The 14,481-nt window shown below is 43.7% G+C and overlaps 2 protein-coding genes across 8 annotated transcripts in view; both read right to left on the minus strand.

Moving 5' to 3' along the window:
- Positions 1-6,514, minus strand: part of depdc5 (DEP domain containing 5, GATOR1 subcomplex subunit) — a 119,465-nt gene extending 112,951 nt beyond the window's left edge. For 5 of the 6 annotated variants that reach the window (XM_070541806.1, XM_070541807.1, XM_070541805.1 and 2 more), the window contains exons 1-7: positions 6,305-6,514; positions 6,107-6,174; positions 5,923-6,010; positions 5,798-5,844; positions 323-408; positions 156-239; positions 31-80 (exon numbers count right to left, since the gene is read on the minus strand). In XM_070541806.1, coding sequence (XP_070397907.1) covers positions 31-80; positions 156-239; positions 323-408; positions 5,798-5,844; positions 5,923-6,010; positions 6,107-6,164 — 413 coding nt within the window. In that variant the 5' untranslated portion in view covers positions 6,165-6,174; positions 6,305-6,514. Of the gene's footprint in view, positions 1-30; positions 81-155; positions 240-322; positions 409-5,797; positions 5,845-5,922; positions 6,011-6,106; positions 6,229-6,304 lie in introns of all 6 variants that reach the window. The other variant, XM_070541804.1, reaches the window with a different exon arrangement.
- Positions 6,515-10,609: 4,095 nt separating this feature from the next.
- The window catches only part of mfsd12a (major facilitator superfamily domain containing 12a), a 39,066-nt gene continuing 35,194 nt past the window's right edge, over positions 10,610-14,481 (minus strand). Inside the window, exons 10-11 of one of the 2 annotated variants that reach the window (XM_054751643.2) lie at positions 10,906-11,036; positions 10,610-10,828 (exon numbers count right to left, since the gene is read on the minus strand). In XM_054751643.2, coding sequence (XP_054607618.2) covers positions 10,788-10,828; positions 10,906-11,036 — 172 coding nt within the window. In that variant the 3' untranslated portion in view covers positions 10,610-10,787. Of the gene's footprint in view, positions 10,829-10,905; positions 11,037-14,043; positions 14,257-14,481 lie in introns of those variants that run through there. The other variant, XM_070541809.1, reaches the window with a different exon arrangement.

A 14,481-nucleotide genomic window follows, 5' to 3' on the forward strand; every position in this document is an offset into this window, starting at 1 on the left:
AAATCAAAAGAACATTTAGCATCAAAGTACCTGATTCCTGCAAACTCCACCTTCTGGGTTACATATGCACACGTGCTCACCTGGAACACAAAAACCAACATTTCACATTGTTTCCCATACAGTTTTGCACTGAGAAAAGCTTACAAACAACCTACCAAACTCTTCTTCAGCCTCCACATGTCTCCTCTGCCAATGTACTGGTCTTTAAATGTCAGCTCCACCAGGTCTAGTGTTACATCCTTTAAGGGGGTAAAATCTAGAATATCAACATCTTGTTCCACTAGCAAAAAGAAAATGTGAATATGTTCCAGCATGAACGTACCTTAGGGTCAACAATGTTTACTATAACATCCTGATAAGCGCGGAGCTTGAAAGCTTGAGCTACAGTCTGATCCACACTGATAGTCTCTGAAAAAGACAAAGATGTCCATCATTTTAAGGAAAAAAGAAAACTGGCAAGCCGTTTCCCTGGCTCAAATACAGACATGTCTGAATTAGTAAAGATCAATTACTTTTTCAATTCACCTCTTCAACAGCTTAAAGAGCAAGTCACAACCTACAAGTCCCGTTTGAAAGATGCACCAAAAGGAGGTGCTGTCTGGCAGACCAAGAGGGCGGAGCTTCAACAGATAAACTACAACTCCCATAGAGCTCCGGACGTCACGTGACTCTCAGAGAGTAAACGCCATGTTGGCAGGCAACAAAGGTAAACAAATTGAACGGGATCAGCTTGGATTTTACTTCGTCTGCGTTTACTTCACACTTTAAAACCGAAGAAATCGTTTTATATAGTCAGAAATTAAATAGACTAAACATCTCCGACCCTTACCGTGCCTCTGGGATACTTTTTAAAAACGCCAGAAGCTGTCGGAGCGGACTTCTTACCGGACCTGGTCGGGGAACCCCTTGGGATTTCCCCGGAGGAGCTGGCCCAAGTGGCTGGGGAGAGGGAAGTCTGGACCTCTCGATGCTACTGCCCCCGCAACCCGACTCCGGATAAGCGGATGAAAATGGATGGATGGATGGACAAATAACATAGATTTACATGTAAGTAGTTTAAATAGAGTGCTGTGCTGTTTGAATGTATAAAATGGACGCCAAGAGAAATCACTAGCTTGATTTTTTTCCGTGAATAAAATAAATATGTCAGGCAGGAGCGTCTCAGGATCCCCCCTTATGTTGGTGGGCCCCTAGCCCTGACCGCCGGCACCCCTCTGTTAATGTCACAATGGACTATTCCTTTAAGATGCTAATGCACAAACAGGAAACGAATGGTAGTCATTCCACCCCAATCCAGTTGTTGGTGGTAATGCAACAAATCGTTGTTTGCCAAGTGCCGTAAGACCACAAATAAGAAGAAGAAGAGAAAGCAGAAGAAGAGAGGCGGGAGCGTTCGTAACAAACTTGAAGCGGTAGTCAAAACATGAAATGGCGTTATCCTAGTGCGGGGGTCGGCAATCCACGGCTCTAGAGCCGCATGCGGCTCTTTAGCGCTCTCTAGTGGCTCCCTGGAGCGTTTTCAAAAATGTTTGAAAATGGAAAAAGATGGCGGAAGGAAATACATTTTTTGTTTTAATATAGTTTCTGTAGGACAAACATGACTCAAACATTCTTAACGTTTTTCAGTGCTGTAAAAATGTGTAGAAAAACATTAAATTTCAACATTTCTGTCAACGAAGATTTGCGTCATAGCCTGCGACACACGTTTCTATCAGCCGGGCGGGATGCCAGGCAGGTGGCTGTTGTAAACTAATCGGCGGCTGTGTGATGGGCCATGGATCCCAAAGGGAAAAAGAGAAAAATAACTGAGGAGAACAGAGGATTCAACGTTTCTTGGACCGAATCATTTGCATTCATTGCCAATGCGGAAGGATTGCCTGAATGTTTGCTCTGTAACGAGAAGTTGTCAAATAACAAAAAGAGTAATGTGGAAAGACATTTCCAGGGAAGGCGTGCTACATTTGCAGCCGAGTATCCAGTTGGGAGTGAGAGAAAAAGTGTGATTGCATTACTTCTTGAGAAATTAGAGGAGCACAAAAATAGATTTAAGAAGTGGATTGCATCTCCAAACTCCACTACTGCTGCAAGTTTTGTTGCAACCCGGGAGATAATAAAGCGTGGGAAACCGTTCACAGACGGTGACTACATGAAGGAGTGGTTTTTATAAATGCAGGCTGCGTTTTATTGCACTGTTTGTTGCCCCGATGAGGGGCATGTCATGCACGTTCCATTTTGTTGTTTTTTCGAATCCTAAAAATAAAAATGACATCAAAAATCGGATTTCTTTATTGCATTTCTTTAATTTCATCAAAGCAATGAAACATGATTCATTAATACTGTAATGAAGTTAAACTTGAGGCGGCATCGTACAACAGAGTAGTCACGTGGTGCGTCATTCTCTACAGGATGCGCTACAGGGAAAATCAACATTTAATCATCAAGGCTCATTATGCATTTGTAGCCAATCATTTTGATAGTAGGCTAATATAGATACATACAGCATGTGTTACCTTCATTATAAGGCTTATATAAGGCTTTTAATTTTTTGCGGCTCCAGACATATTTGTTTTTTTGGTCCAACATGGCTCTTTCAACATTTTGGGTTGCCGACCCCTGTCCTAGTGGCTCCAATAAGAGAAAGAAGCAGCTTTAAAAAAGCTTTTATCTTCACTTCTGAAAGTAATGTTGTTTTTCAATGTAAACATCAAAAGGAAGTAAGACTATAGAAAATGTTTAAAGGGAGGAAAACATGGACCAAAATAATAAATCGTACACCACACCACGATCACAAGTTCTATTACCCTACAATGAGTCGTTGTTTTTCTAAATGCATGTAAACGTGTTAGTCTGGCTAAAGGTGAACTGTTTCAAGTCGAGCTGGAGCACCCAGATGTAGCAATCTGAATACATTCTGCATGTAAAGGGCTCAGCTGAGATAAACCAGTAGGACGCTCACGTTACAGAAGTGACGAGACCGCGGATGCCATCTTTTGACAAGACCATCGTCACAAAGCAACCCGTGTAACACCATAAAACAGGACAGTACGTACCAAACAAGCTGTACTGCAGCCTTGTTGTACATTCCTTCAGTCATTGTGTGTATCCTGTTCAAATTCTGTCTGCTTTACTCCTGCCAGTCTCGGTTTACTGCTTGTGTTGCTATAAGCTAACCGGGAAAATGCCGACATGAAATGTCGTCACTTTTTGTACCAGCGTGGAACGAAGTATCTTAAAAGGCTGGTTTCTAATTCGCATGTAATGTGCCGGTGTCAGCGGAGGAGGAGCGCGGGGCTCATTCCGCTACCGTGCGTCGTCCGTGACTGCGGGGGAGGGGGGTGGACGCTTGGCCTGGTGGGGGTCTAAGCAAGGTCTGGCAGCCCGCCAGGCCTATAAAGTAGAGCTGAAACAACTAATCGATTTAATCGATTATAATCGATTATTAAAATAGTTAACAACTTTTTTAGTCATCGATTAGTTGTTTAATAATCATATTTTACCGCATAAAGTCTATTTTTACCACAATCTGACATCGGTTACAATCTGTTAAATTTGCCGCCAGTGTGTGGCAGTAATGAGCCACTGATCTACCAGTGGAGCCGTAGAAGAAGAAATGAGCCAATGAGTGCCCTCGATTTTCATGACGTATCACGTTACTGACGCTCATCTTGCTGTGAGAGATGGCGGAACAAGAAGAAATACGGAAGAAAAATAGAAGCGACAAAACTGAAGAGAAACCCCGGACTTCACTCTAGATGCCTTGAAAAGACGGGTGACCTGCAAAATATGCAAAAACCATCTAGCATGGCACGGAAGCACGACGTCCCTAAGTGAACATTTGAGACGAAAACATGGGGGGGCTGATGCAGCAGAGGAAGAGCACCGCGGTCAAGTGAGCCGTCATTTGGAAGAGCCAGCCCGGTAAGTAACAGAAAATAAACAAGCTGGACTTAGTGTTTTAGCTGAGTTCGTTATAGTGGATGTTAAACATGTTTTTTTTGCCGCGTCAGTCTACGGTGTTCTACTTCTGATTGACTAGATGCAATCGTGAATCTCCTCCGTGTTGTGAATCATGCGCTTGCCAAATTTAGCACGTCTGTTTGTAAGAATGTTCTCGTTAAGAGAAAAATGGCACAAACCCATAACTATGTTCCTCATTCATAAAAGGACAACTCCGCGGAGAAAAATATACAGACGAGCTGTGTCCAGGTGAATATAACGCGGCATAGTTGTACGCTTTCAATTTTTAAATACAGGAGAAATTCAGAAAGTCATTTTTTTTACTATTAAAAGGCTGTTTTACTATCTAACGCTGTAAAACGCTTCACAACACATTTTTATCATGTTTCTTAAACAGTATTACACAAAATAATCATTTTTCACATTTCTGTAGCTAATTTAAACACTCCCGACTCAAAGTAAAAACCTCATGAGCTTCTTACTTAGAGCTTTTTAATAGTTAAAAAAAAATATTATTTTTTTTCTGAATATCTCCTGTTGCGGGCTATTTTGTAGAACGTAACCCTCGAAATGAATGATCACTGTATATTGTTAATTAATTCAAATAATATAATATTGATTTAGTGTTGTAGTGTGTGTGCTGCTTTATTTTATATGTGTACTTATTTCAGTCTATTTGTGTTTCTTATGCAGAAAAAACAAGCAACGATGGACAACTACATGGGGAACAAGACACTCACCCCCCAGCAATTCATACCACTTACAAACTCTATTCTAAACATGCTGGTAAAAGACATGAGGCCACTACCCATGGTGGAAGGAGCAGGCTTCCAGCTAATGCTAAAAAATTATTCTGGACTGATATTTTGCACTGTTTAGCTCATTTTATACTGCTGACTGTTCATGTGCAATAAAATAGATTGCAGTCAACTGCACACTTTTCTTATATTTTTTTTCTTAACTGAAATGCATCCATCACTTGTATAGGTTAAATAGCTAAACAATAATGAACCGATTAATCGATTAATCGAAAAAATAATCGACAGATTAATCGATTATGAAAATAATCGTTAGTTGCAGCCCTACTATAAAGTACTGGGGGAAACCCCGAACTCCCAGGTTATCCAATAAGGTCAACCTGGGTGAACTTGTCGGTCAGGGAGCATGCAACCGCACTGACTCAGCTTTAAGGGGTTGGCCTGGGGGGGTTAAACCACCAGAGCTCACCACTTCACACCGGGGTGGGTCAAATGCAGAAATGTCATTTCACCAGCGTGTGATGATGACTAATGGGACTTTGACTGTTTTTTACCTCATCTGAAAGGAATGCTGTAATAGCAAAAATGTACAGTTATTGTTTCGTGAATTATGAAATACTGAGACATACATGCAGCCTTCCAGTTACTCCCGGCCCTTTGAGGGCAACCATAATGCTGACGTGGTTCTCAGTGAAAATGAGTTTGACAACCCTGATCTAGATGAAGCTGAAGAGAACCGCTGAACAGAGAATGTGATACGGTTGTTGGTGCTGCTTCACTTGTCTGATCTACTGGGATTTGAGCCCACAATCAGGAGTTTACAGAGAATGGTTCCAACCAGGGTCTGCAGAACAACACCAGCTGCTCCAGATGGACTCCAGCAGCAGAAGACCACACCGGGTTTTCACTCCTGTGAGCTAGGAACAGGAAACCGAGGCTACAGTTTCCACAGGGTCACCAGAACTGAACCAGAGGAGGCTGAAAACCTCTTTCTTTGGTCTGATGAGTCTGGATTTCAGCTGAAACATTCAGTCCTAAATCTCTGTGGGACTAGTGAGAGGTTTGTTTGTTTGTTTGTTTACCTTTCTGAAGATCCTCCTTTAGGCTCTTCACTTGCAGCAGAAGAGGACTGTGGATGTACAAATACAAAAGATCAGAGCAAAGGCACAGCAGAGAGGATGACGTTGTTTAAGCCTTGTGCACTCGCCTGTATTCATCTGTTGGGTGCGCGATTTCTATTATATCCCCCAAGCTGACATGAGGGAAGACTTTAGGGTTGACAACCAGCTCGTCATCTGTTGGAAGAGAAAGCCCTATGAAGTGTACGCGACAGCTCTTGGAGCTTCTCATGATAAGGTCAGACGTGGAGCCAAAGCCGTGGAAGTTCTTACCGCTGCCACCAAAGCCCTTCTTGTGCAGCACCAGCTTATAGGACCTACTCGTCTTCATTCTGACCCCGCTGAGAAACAGCAAGTTTATGTCATTAATGGACAACCACACCGCTCCCACATCTCTGCACAAATACGTACATGTTCACGGTTACTGCGTTTAATAAAGCACAAAATACGCAGCTATTCCAGAAAACTCACCAGCAAAACTAACTTCTAGGAGCTCACGAAGCGGAGCTGCTGTTAGCATTCCACGTGACTTATCTCAGGAAGTTGACAGGTAGTTAACTAACCAGCTCTAACATAACTAACTAGTGACAACTGGTACATTTGCTGCCAAGTAAACATGTAAAGCTGTATGCTAACTAAAGCTGTATGCTAACTAAGTAGCATACAGAAGACGTGTTTACTTCCTGCAAAACGTTGGAAATGCGTAACGTGATTGGTCGGTGTTGATCGAAGATCGTTTAGAGAGACAGGAATGATCACTCCGCTTCAAATCCACAAGATCCGACCAGCTCTGGCAACAACCAAATACATGTCCAGATTCTGGGGATGCGCGCTAATGAGGTGAGTTTTAAGACCAGTGACGTCACAGCACCGTGAGGAAGTCTGTCCAAAACCAAGGAGTGCTCAGAATGAGGGCTTGTAATCCGTTTTTCTTTTCCCCGAATTTGAGAACGAGTGCGGTGTCTCCTCACCCCTACCGAGATGCACTGCGGGACAGGTGGTGTGAGAAATTCTGCTCCTCTGAAACCTGATCCCCCGTCTCGGGAGGTCTCACTTCAGGCAATCTTCACACTATTTGTGGTCGACTTTTACGGGAAAATTATGTAATGGAATAATGTCATGCTTGTGATGTTTTTATCTATATTTCGTCCTAAAAACAAAAAAAGTACATGAAAACCTTGCTGTTCACTCTTTTCCAGCATGTTTATTTTTTGAAAGTTGTTCTTGACTCGTGAGATCTGCCCTGCGAGGAAGTCGTACAGTTTGAGCTGAAGCTGAGTGCTACGAGTGAAAAAGTCACACAGTGTCCGCCCAGCTTAGGGTAGGCCATCGTTCAACTGCAGTTTGTCAAAATAGGGGGGGGGGGGGGGGGGAAGACAAAATCCTGCATAAGCCCCCTGCAATGCTAGAAACGGCCCTGCCTATATGCCCGATACAGGATCTTTAAAGTATTTGTTCAAGCTAGCAATGAGGAGACTCTCCTAGACTCTGTCTGCTTCCATCCAAACATTCCCACAAATTGGTGTAATATATACGTAATGAGATATCTTTAAAAGAATACATTTGTTAAGGTTCTCATTCAGATAACAGCGTGTGTGTGTGTGTGTGTGTGTGTGTGTGTGTGTGTGTGTGTGTGTGTGTGTGTATGTGTATAAATGAGTGTTTTGTGCAAAGGCAACTTAATGAATGAGGTCCCTGCTCATTTAACACAATCAGCTGACTGCAAGCTAGTCGACATGTTAATTCTTAACTGTTTGGTTTGTGCAGAGTCAGCATTAGCTGCTAGATGTTGGCTCAGAGAAAAAGTGGACTAGGAGGAGTTTCTTCTCTCGACTCAGCTCCCGTTTGCTCTTCACTTCCATTAAAAATCAGAAAGATTCAGAAAAAAACTGCGTACAAATATCTTCATTCTAACTGAAACGGAAACGCACAAGACGCAGCTTAAAATATTGGCTGTTTATGGAAGATTAGTACTTGATTCAAAATCTGAAATAACTTTGTTTTTGTTTTGACCCGCTGCTGTCTGCAACAGCTGAACTGATATGGGTCAAGTAGACACGTCAGAACCATCGGGACACATTCATCTGTATTTTATTCCTTTATTTAAACAGAATATTCCAACACAAATCACACATAATTCCAGAATGGAACTGATTCAGACTCTCACTGAGGTCACAGTTGTAGCCCGTTCCACACTGAACGTGAACAGAGCAGGTCGGGCTTCTGCATGGCTTCCGGGCAGTCTGTTATTCACACTGACTGCAGTTCATGTGCTGAACGTCTCTGGATATCTGCTCCCACAACAGCACCAAATAATTAAAAATTCAACATTATACATTTAAAAATATACCTGTAAATATAGTGTGAACTTCCCTTAAAATCCCAAAGGTTTTATGATGAAATACAGCAGAAGACTCCTAGTGGAAACGCACAGCGCGCTTAGTGCCTCACTTCCTGTCTAGCTTTCATTTCATCAATTTGTGTGCAGCATCTGGAAAAAATCCACTCCATGTGGAAACTTTCCAGAGCCATGCATCTGCATCCGCACTGCACTGCAGCTATTGTGAATGCTCAGAATGGACTCTGATCTTTGGTCCGCTGAAGCCGTACAGAAACGGACTCGCATCCATTCTGCACTCTGTGTAAAAAAGCCTTAGAGCCATTGCTAGTCACACAGCAGTACCAGCACTGGTGTGACTAGCAAGATTTATATCATTTGAACAAGCAAATTTTGAGATTAGAGAATTAATCTCTTTTAAAATGACTAAAACACACATTTTAATTTTCTAATATCAAATGTGAGTGCATGTGATTTAAATAAAGAAAAATCAAACTTAATTGTCTGAAAAATGCAAAGAGAAACAAGGAGCAATGAGAAGTCTTTCAAGCGACGGGGTTCTGCTCTGTTCATTAGGTTCTGTGGTGCAGAACCCAGCCAGTCAGCACAGGAATGGAAGCAGATCGGCTGTTACGAAGTCTTCTCTGGCATCCTTTCAGCTGTTGGTTGGTTGGTTTGCTCCAGTTTTTTAAATAAAGTTTGCAACTCTAGTTTATTTCCCACTGTTCTGTGATAAACTAACAGAAACATCAGGGGCGGCGTTAGGCCCGGCTACTTGGGCTGAAGCCCCGGATGTTTTATGAAAAGCCCCGGATCTAAATCATGGAAGTAAAATGCAGTACCAAAGTCCAACAGAGAGGGAGCAGCTGGCAGTAGTTTGTATACAGCCTGCCTGAGCCTCCACCACTGAAGAAGAAGCCCTTCAGCAGCCGGCTTCTTCTACACTCTCTGCCTGAAACGCATGAGTGAAGATGGACATAAGGAGGTTTTTTAGACCAAAAGTACGGCGACAGAACCCCAGCTTTGATGAAACTGGTGTTGACTCAGGTTTGTGAGTCTTATTTGAAAATATTTGTTGTGCTGCTGGTTTGCCTAAAGTTAGCTTATCAGGTAAAGTTGTTGGAGAAAGAAAGGGAATATTTACTATCATCTCACACTAAACACTAACAGGAACAATACTCTGCCCTGAATATGCTTAATATGTAGCTTCAGATTAAAAATTATGTGGTACAAGACAAATATTTAAGATGTTGACTAGTGGGCGTCACATCTGTGTGTGAGCGCGTGAGTGTGTGCGCGCGTGCGTGTGTGTGTGTGTGTTAAGCCCCGGATCTTCTTCAGTCCTAAATCCGCCCCTGGGAGACATTGTAGTGTCCACAAAACAAAATCAGACAAAAACAGTACACAAGAAAATGGATTTTCTAAGAAAACATAGTTTCCTGTTCTTGAGTTTTAACTGACAGTCTAGTGCCATTGAATTTCCTCACTTTCTTCCTGCACTTTCTGTCATAGTCTGCGTCTCCCCTCATGTTTCTCCTTGTGTTCTCCATCCCTCTCTAGGTTCTCCTTTTGTGTCTCCTAGCGCCCTCATGTGTCCTTGTTCTGCGTCTTCCTCATGTGTCTCCTGGTGTTCCCCATTTGCCCCCAGATCTTCAGTCCTCTAGGTTTCCCTACTCAGGCATCCCCCTCCCAGGTCCTGTGCTCCCTTGGCCCCCTTTTAGTCACGCCCCTGTAGTTTTTCTTTCTGTAGTGTTTTTTCTCTAGTTTCAGCTTCCCCCTTAGAATATTAGTTATGTTTGCTGCCCTTCTGGTCTTTAGGTTTATTCTTAGGTCATTTTCCTTAGCTACAGCTGTTCATGTTATTAGTCTCTCTAGTGTGTTTCTTCCCATCAGCGTTTGAGGTTTTTTTCCCCCTCCTTAGATTATTAGTTATGTTCCTGCTCTTCTTGTCTTTAGTTTTTATTCTTTGGTCATGTTTGTTCCCTCCCTAATTAGTAACTCTGTTCACCTGGTCGCTCTCCCCACACACCTGCAGGTCATCTCCCTCTCATCCTCCCCAGTGTATAAAGCCCTGTCTGTGTCTCAATCTCCTGTAGGTCCATTGTTTTGTGTCAGTGTTGTTTCGTGCCTCGTCTCTAGGTTTTGTGCTCTATGTGAGCTTTCATTCTCCTGGGTTTCAGGACTTTGGTTTTTGGCTTCCTGCCCTTTTGGGTTTTTGGTTCCTCATCCTATTAAAAGGATTTTACTTTTAAACCGCTCCTGCCTCGAGTCATCTGGTGTTTTCTGCATCTTGGCTCCTAACCTCCTCCTAACTCGCAACGTGACACTTTCCAAAGCTGAAGAAAAGAAGGAACAATTTTTGTATAGCAATCATTTGGTGCTTCACAAGAACACAACGCATATTTAAAAAATGATCAAAAAAGATCAAAGTAAAAAATGGGAGAAAAGAGCAATTAAGATCAATAAATGTGAATGAAAAAGAAAAAGACAGAAGCGGCAAAAACACCATAAGAAAATACACCAGCGAGGAACAACAATAGGTCCTCACTTTTCTCTGTAATGTCCGAAGCAAACACCTTTGTGTTTCTCTGCTCTGTTGCTAAAACATGGAACGTGTCAGTTGACTCTGGTTGTATCCGCTACAACTTGGAGATCACCTAGAAACAGAAACACAGGATTCCGAGTCTGCACCGACTACAGAGGGACATGGTAATTATTTATCCGTGGGACTCACGTGGTCTGATCCGGATCGGCCAGATGAGGATGGAGCAGAGCGCCAACGCTGCAAAAATCGCCACTCCTCCGGTTACGAAGACCATGATGTAGTGATAGAACCAGACACAGGCTGGACAGCACACCACCGTACTAACAAACACACAGAAGTATGGAGACATCTGGCATCGTGTGGCAACAATGCTGATGCTGAGCTCTAAAACACGTTCATTTGATTAGCACATGAATGGTTTCTGGGCTTAATGCAGTCCTGCCGCTGAAGCTGTGACCATGTGGAAGGTGTGCTCCTCACACATCAAAAACGTGCACACTGCAGCTTTTCTTCCTCCTCACCGGCTCAGATGGAGCAGGCGTAACACAGTTCTCTGTTGCCATCCAGTTTTTGGTTTAAAAAGTCTGCAGCAATTAGCACGTTTAAACTCTGGTCCGCTCAATCTGGCCCTGGCAGGAGAATTACATTACATTGTTCGTGTGGAGTCCACCTGTTTGCTGACACTTCTTTCCTGTGGTCCAACCCAACACACCCACCTACGGGCCTGACTGACCGACTCTCACGCGTTCCTTCTAGTAAGATGCGATTAGAATCAGCCAGCAGCGGTTTCCCACGTGCAATTTATTAGCAATCCTCTTTTTCCCCCTCTGGGCCCTGTCCAGCTGTAAAGCAATTAGAATTGATGTCCGAGTGCTGAAAAAAAGCCGTACAGTTTTACTCTCAGAGCATTTTAGATTCAACTATAATGTCCTCTCAAAATTTTCTAGTTTCCTGGTTTCCAGTCAGGAAGAGCTCATTCTACTGAAACAGCTCTTCTTAGGGTCTCTAATGACCTTCTGACTCACAGTGATGCAGGGGACTGTTCTGTTCTGGTCCTGCTGGACCTGACTGCAGCCTTTGACACTGTTGACCATCACCTGCTACTGGAGAGGCTGAGAGACTGGGTCGGCCTATCAGGATCTGCTCTGGAGTGGTTCTCCTCTTATCTCTCTGAGCGCTCCTTTTCTGTGGCCGTCTCCAAGTTTAGGTCCTCCACCACCTCCCTTACCCATGGTGTCCCACAAGGTTCTGTGCTGGGGCCTCTGCTCTTCCTCCTCTATCTGCTTCCTCTTCCTCTTCCTCTTCAGGAGCTCCTTCAAAGGAATCTCCTACCATCTTTATGCAGATGACATCCAACTGTACATCTCCTTTAAGCCCCATGAGATGTCTAAGCTGCAGCTGTTACACACCTGCTTAGACTCTATCAGAACCTGGATGGTGGGAGCTTTCTTCAGCTGAATGAAGATATGACTAAGATCCTCATCTGTGCCCCAGATAAGCTGGTTCCCAAAGTCAGAGACTCTCTTGGTCAGCTTACACTTCAGGGTTCATTTCAAGATCCTGGTTCTGGTCTATAGGGCCTTACATGGACCAGCACCATCATACATTGATGATCTTCTCAATCCCTACACCCTCAGCAGGTCCCTGAGTTCAAGTGACCAAAGCCTACTGGTTGTGCAGCACCAGGCTAAAAACCAAAGGTGATGGATCATCTGCTGCTGTGGCCCCCAGACTCTGGACCTCTCTCCCCCTGAGCCTGAGGCCTAGTCCACACGTAGCCGGGTTTTAAAAAAAAAAAAAAAAATATCCGCCCCTCCAAAAACTTGCATCCACACCACCTCTTTAAAAAAAATGTCCACACGTACCCGGATAAATACGTTGTTAAGGACATGCCAGACCTGTAGGCGGCAGTACTTCCCCCGTTCTTAACCTCGTCCTTCGTCTGTGGTCTTCCGCAAGGAGCAGTAATTCTGCTTGCAAAAACAAGCAAAAAGCGCTTGGACAATTGATGAAGTGAGCGCAGCTCTGAGGGCATCCATGCTGTCGGCTAGTGTAAACACAGGTCGCACACGTGATGTCAGCATTTTTTTGTCGCGGAAAGTGACGTTGCGGACCTTAAAACTCCGGTTTTGTCTGTCCACACGCAGACACCCAAAACGGAGAAAACGCAGATCTTCACTTTGGCCGGAGTTTTTAAAAAGATCCGTTTTCGTGTGGATGACAGTCCAAAACGTAGAAAAATATCTACGTTTTGGCAGATCCCCGGCTACGTGTGGACAGGGCCTGAGATCCGCTGTTTTTGCGGTCGGTAGATCTTTTAGAGCTGCAGTTCAAAGGTAACTCATGAGGTGAATATATATGAACCCATGTAGCAGTTTCTCTTTAGGATTGAGAGGAGATGCAGGAAGATAATAAACAGGCAGGACAGAAAAATAGTCAAATAAAAACAAGTTAGTTTTTGTACCTGCTGGTTGCAACAAACAGACACCACTGAAGGTAATCAGAAGTGAGGAATAGAAAATGAAATAATAATTTTAATGTTTAGAGCAGCAGGAACTCCAAGAGGCTGCAGGCGCATCAGTGAGTTTGCGGCCGCTGCGCAGGGGGAGGGGGGAGAGGGCTGAAGCAGGGGGAGGGGGGAGAGGGCTGAAGCAGAAACTACCGTTGTTAAAAGAAATGTGTTTAACTTTGAAAATGTGGACGCAATTTTAATTGTCAAAAACTCCAGCGAACCATTAGTTCATTTTGCTCAAATAGAAATAGAGGCCTGCCTCTAATACTGGCCCTCCTTCCAATAAAGGCCTGGAGCTTGATGAGCTTGAGTCAAATACAGGCCCGGGCCTGTATTAGAGGATTTACGGTACCCAATAGTGCTTGTGGTTGTCTGGCTAAAAATGTGAATTATAAGTGAGTGTGTGACCGTGTGTGTGTGTGTATATGTTCTATATTTATGTGTGTGTGACTGTGTGCACTGAGAGTGTTGGAAAATTGCGTGATTGTGCCATGCAGATGTAAAGTTCCAGAAGCAGAGAAATAAATGCAGGAAAAGAAAGAATAAAAAAGGTTAAAAAAGAAGAAAGAGAAAAAAAGTAACGGTGTTGAGGGTGTGAGGAAACAGGTGAGCATCTCATCATCTAAACACTGGTCTAGCAGCTGACATGCTGAAACCAAGTGAACTCAGATTAGAATAAAAAATGCGTGACCTAATGTTGGGCTACAAGAGCCAGCCCGTCACTCCTTGCTCCTTGTAGAACTTGTTAACATGGAGCTTGTCCCTGGTGATGGCGTCGTGTTTACGCAGCGGGAACAGGTCATTCACGCTCAAGTCTTTTCCTTTAGGTTCTCTCCCACGTCCTTTCACCAGGTGCTTCTGCTTGACGTGCTCGAATTTAGCCACAATGGGTTGGGGTCTTCTGCTGTCCACTCGTCTGGCTCCGATGCGATGGAGCCGGTGAAAGGTAACGTTTTTAACCGTTTCTTCAGGTATCTTCATGTGGGTTTGGAGGAAGTCCAGCTGCCTTCCCGTCTGCTCCGGCAGGCCTGCAAACACCAGGTTGTCTCTCATGCTGTGGGCCTGAAGCTCCAAAACCCATTTCAAGTATTTTTTTTATTTATTAAATCCCAGAGATTAAAAAGCTCTTTTACAAGGGGGACCTGGTCAAGATGGGCAACGACAAGCAATCACACCAAGTTTCTGACAAATGCTTAACCCTCTCAGGCTCAAAATAAGTTTTGATAAAAGGACGAACACCTAAGTCCTTCAGG

The sequence above is a fragment of the Nothobranchius furzeri genome, chromosome 11 (genome assembly GCF_043380555.1).
Source record: "Nothobranchius furzeri strain GRZ-AD chromosome 11, NfurGRZ-RIMD1, whole genome shotgun sequence".
Taxonomy (NCBI): Eukaryota; Metazoa; Chordata; class Actinopteri; order Cyprinodontiformes; family Nothobranchiidae; genus Nothobranchius; species Nothobranchius furzeri.